General features: G+C 38.5%; 1 protein-coding gene across 1 annotated transcript in view; it reads left to right on the top strand.

Moving 5' to 3' along the window:
- Nucleotides 1-2,129, top strand: part of LOC131990610 (5-hydroxytryptamine receptor 1B-like) — a 3,142-nt gene extending 1,013 nt beyond the window's left edge. The window contains 3 exon segments of the mRNA XM_059355683.1: nucleotides 1-153; nucleotides 156-243; nucleotides 246-2,129. The exon segment at nucleotides 1-153 is cut by the window's left edge and continues 1,013 nt beyond it. Of these exon segments, the coding sequence (XP_059211666.1) occupies nucleotides 1-153; nucleotides 156-243; nucleotides 246-493 (489 nt within the window). The 3' untranslated portion in view covers nucleotides 494-2,129.
- Nucleotides 2,130-2,348: the final 219 nt, after the last annotated feature.

Genomic DNA, 2,348 nt, shown 5'->3' with positions numbered 1-2,348 from the left:
ATCTACGTGGAGGCGCGGAAGCGCATCCTGAAGCAGAGCCACAACAAGCCCGGGAAGAGGCTCACCTCGGCGCACCTCATCACCAACTCGCCCGGCTCCGTGGCGTCCTCCACCTCCCTCAACTACGGGACGAACGGACACCCTCCTCCTCGTGCTGCGACACTACCTCCTCCTCCGCCAACGTGAACCAGGTGAAAGTCACCGTGTCCGACGCGCTGCTGGAGAAGAAGCGGATCTCCGCCGCCAGGAGAGGAAGGCCACCAAAACTTTGGGAATAATCCTGGGAGCCTACATCATCTGCTGGCTGCCCTTTTTCATTTACACTCTCCTAGTGCCTGTCTGCGAGTCCTGCTTCCACCCGGAGCTATTTGACATTTTCACCTGGCTGGGTTACCTCAACTCTTTAATCAACCCCATCATCTACACCATGTCCAACGAGGACTTCAAGCAGGCTTTCCACAAACTGATACGGTTCAGATGCTGCAGGGCATGAGCCGCTTTATCTCTTTATCTCTCTCTCTCTCTCTCTCTCTCTCTCTGTCACCTTCCAGACATCTGTACAATGATCAGATCACCACATAGCTCGGCAACATGCTCATGTTTAGGATAATGTGGCTGCAGGATGTTTCACAACGTGGAAATGTTGGAATTTTTTTTTTTTTTAATAGAAAAAACGTACAAAAAATGGAAATGCTGCATGCATCATGTTCAGGGCTGCAGCCAACACTGAGCAGCTTCAGTTCTTGGTCTTATTTCTGCAAATTTGGATTTTTTTTTTAACAACTCAAGGAGTTTTAAATACACATAATTTAAAGCTGCATGATTTGGTAGAAAATTGGCCCCAACCCTGAACATGTCATGCAATAAATTAGGAAATTTCGATCTAAAAAAATCATCACGTCCTTATGACAATGTGGCTGCAGAATCTTTCAGACTGTGGGAATATTGGAAATGATTTTTTAAAAATAGAAAAACGTACAAAAAATGGAAATGCTGCATGCATCATGTTCAGGGCTGCAGCCAACACTGAGCAGCTCCAGTTCTTGGTGATATTTCTGCACATTTTAGGGGTTTAAGGTTAAAATACACATAAATTAAAGCTGCAGTTATTTTTGAATGATATTGTGAAAGGTCCACAATTTGTAGGATGATGATTTTGGCATAAATATTCAAATTTTCCTTGAAAAATATGTTTAAATGACCATGGTGTGACCAAATTTCTGCTCAAAAAGTCTTTATTTCTCTGCAGCTCCACAATTTAACACATCATCTGCATTTTACAAATACTGCCCCTCTCCTTAGGATAATGTGGCTGCAGAATCTTTCAGAATGTGGAAATGGTGTTGTTTTTAAATAGAAAAACATACAAAAACTAGAAATGCTGCATGCATCATGTTCAGGGCTGCAGCCTCCACTGAGGAGCTCCACTTCTTGCTGGTATTTCTGCAAATTTGGGTTTTAATTACACATAAATTAAAGCTGCATGATTTGAGAGAAAATTGAAGTTATTTTGACTGTGAAAGGGCCATGATTTGAAGGATGATAATTTGGGCATAAATATTCAAATTTTCCTTGAAGAATATGTTTAAATGACCATGGTGTGACCAAATTTTTGCTCAAAATTTCTTTATTTCTCTGCAGCGCCACAATACCGTTCTGATTTTTTGATTCTGACCAAATTGTGTTAGTTGTGTGGCCCTGACACACATTTTTGAGCCAAATTGTTAAAATTTAGACCAAAAATACATTAATTGTGTTCTATTGGATTCAATTTTTGGCTTTGTAGATAATGCAACAAAAAATATCCTAAAATATAATTCAAAAGTTAAATAAATGTAGTAAATGTCTGGAAACTGTTGTCTTTTGGTAAAAAATGTCATTAATTGACACAAATTTTTGAGTCAAAATTCTCAAAAGTGAACGTTTTTGACCAAAAATACAATAAAAATGCTCCATTAGGAATATATTCTTGTCACTGTAGAGAAAGCAACAAGGCCTCTTGAGATAAAATATTCTTAAATATCATTTAAAAGTTTAATAAATGTATTAAATTTATAGAGAAACTATTTGTGGGGTTGAGTTGGAGAACTGGCCCCAGCCCTGAACATGTCATGCAATAAATTAGGACACTTTGATCTAAAAAAAAAATCATCACATCCTTAAGATAATGTGTCTGCAGAATCTTTCAGAACGTGGAAATGGTGGGTTTTTTTTTTTAGAAAAACATACAAAAACTAGAAATGCTGCATGCATCATGTTCAGCTCTGCAGCTCCTGTTCTTGCTGATATTTCTGCATTAAATTTGGGGTATTTTAAAAACTCAAGGAGTTTTAAATACACATAATTTA

This window comes from Centropristis striata, chromosome 18 (genome assembly GCF_030273125.1).
Source record: "Centropristis striata isolate RG_2023a ecotype Rhode Island chromosome 18, C.striata_1.0, whole genome shotgun sequence".
Lineage (NCBI taxonomy): Eukaryota > Metazoa > Chordata > Actinopteri > Perciformes > Serranidae > Centropristis > Centropristis striata.
This window is presented reverse-complemented; position numbering and strand designations above follow the sequence as displayed.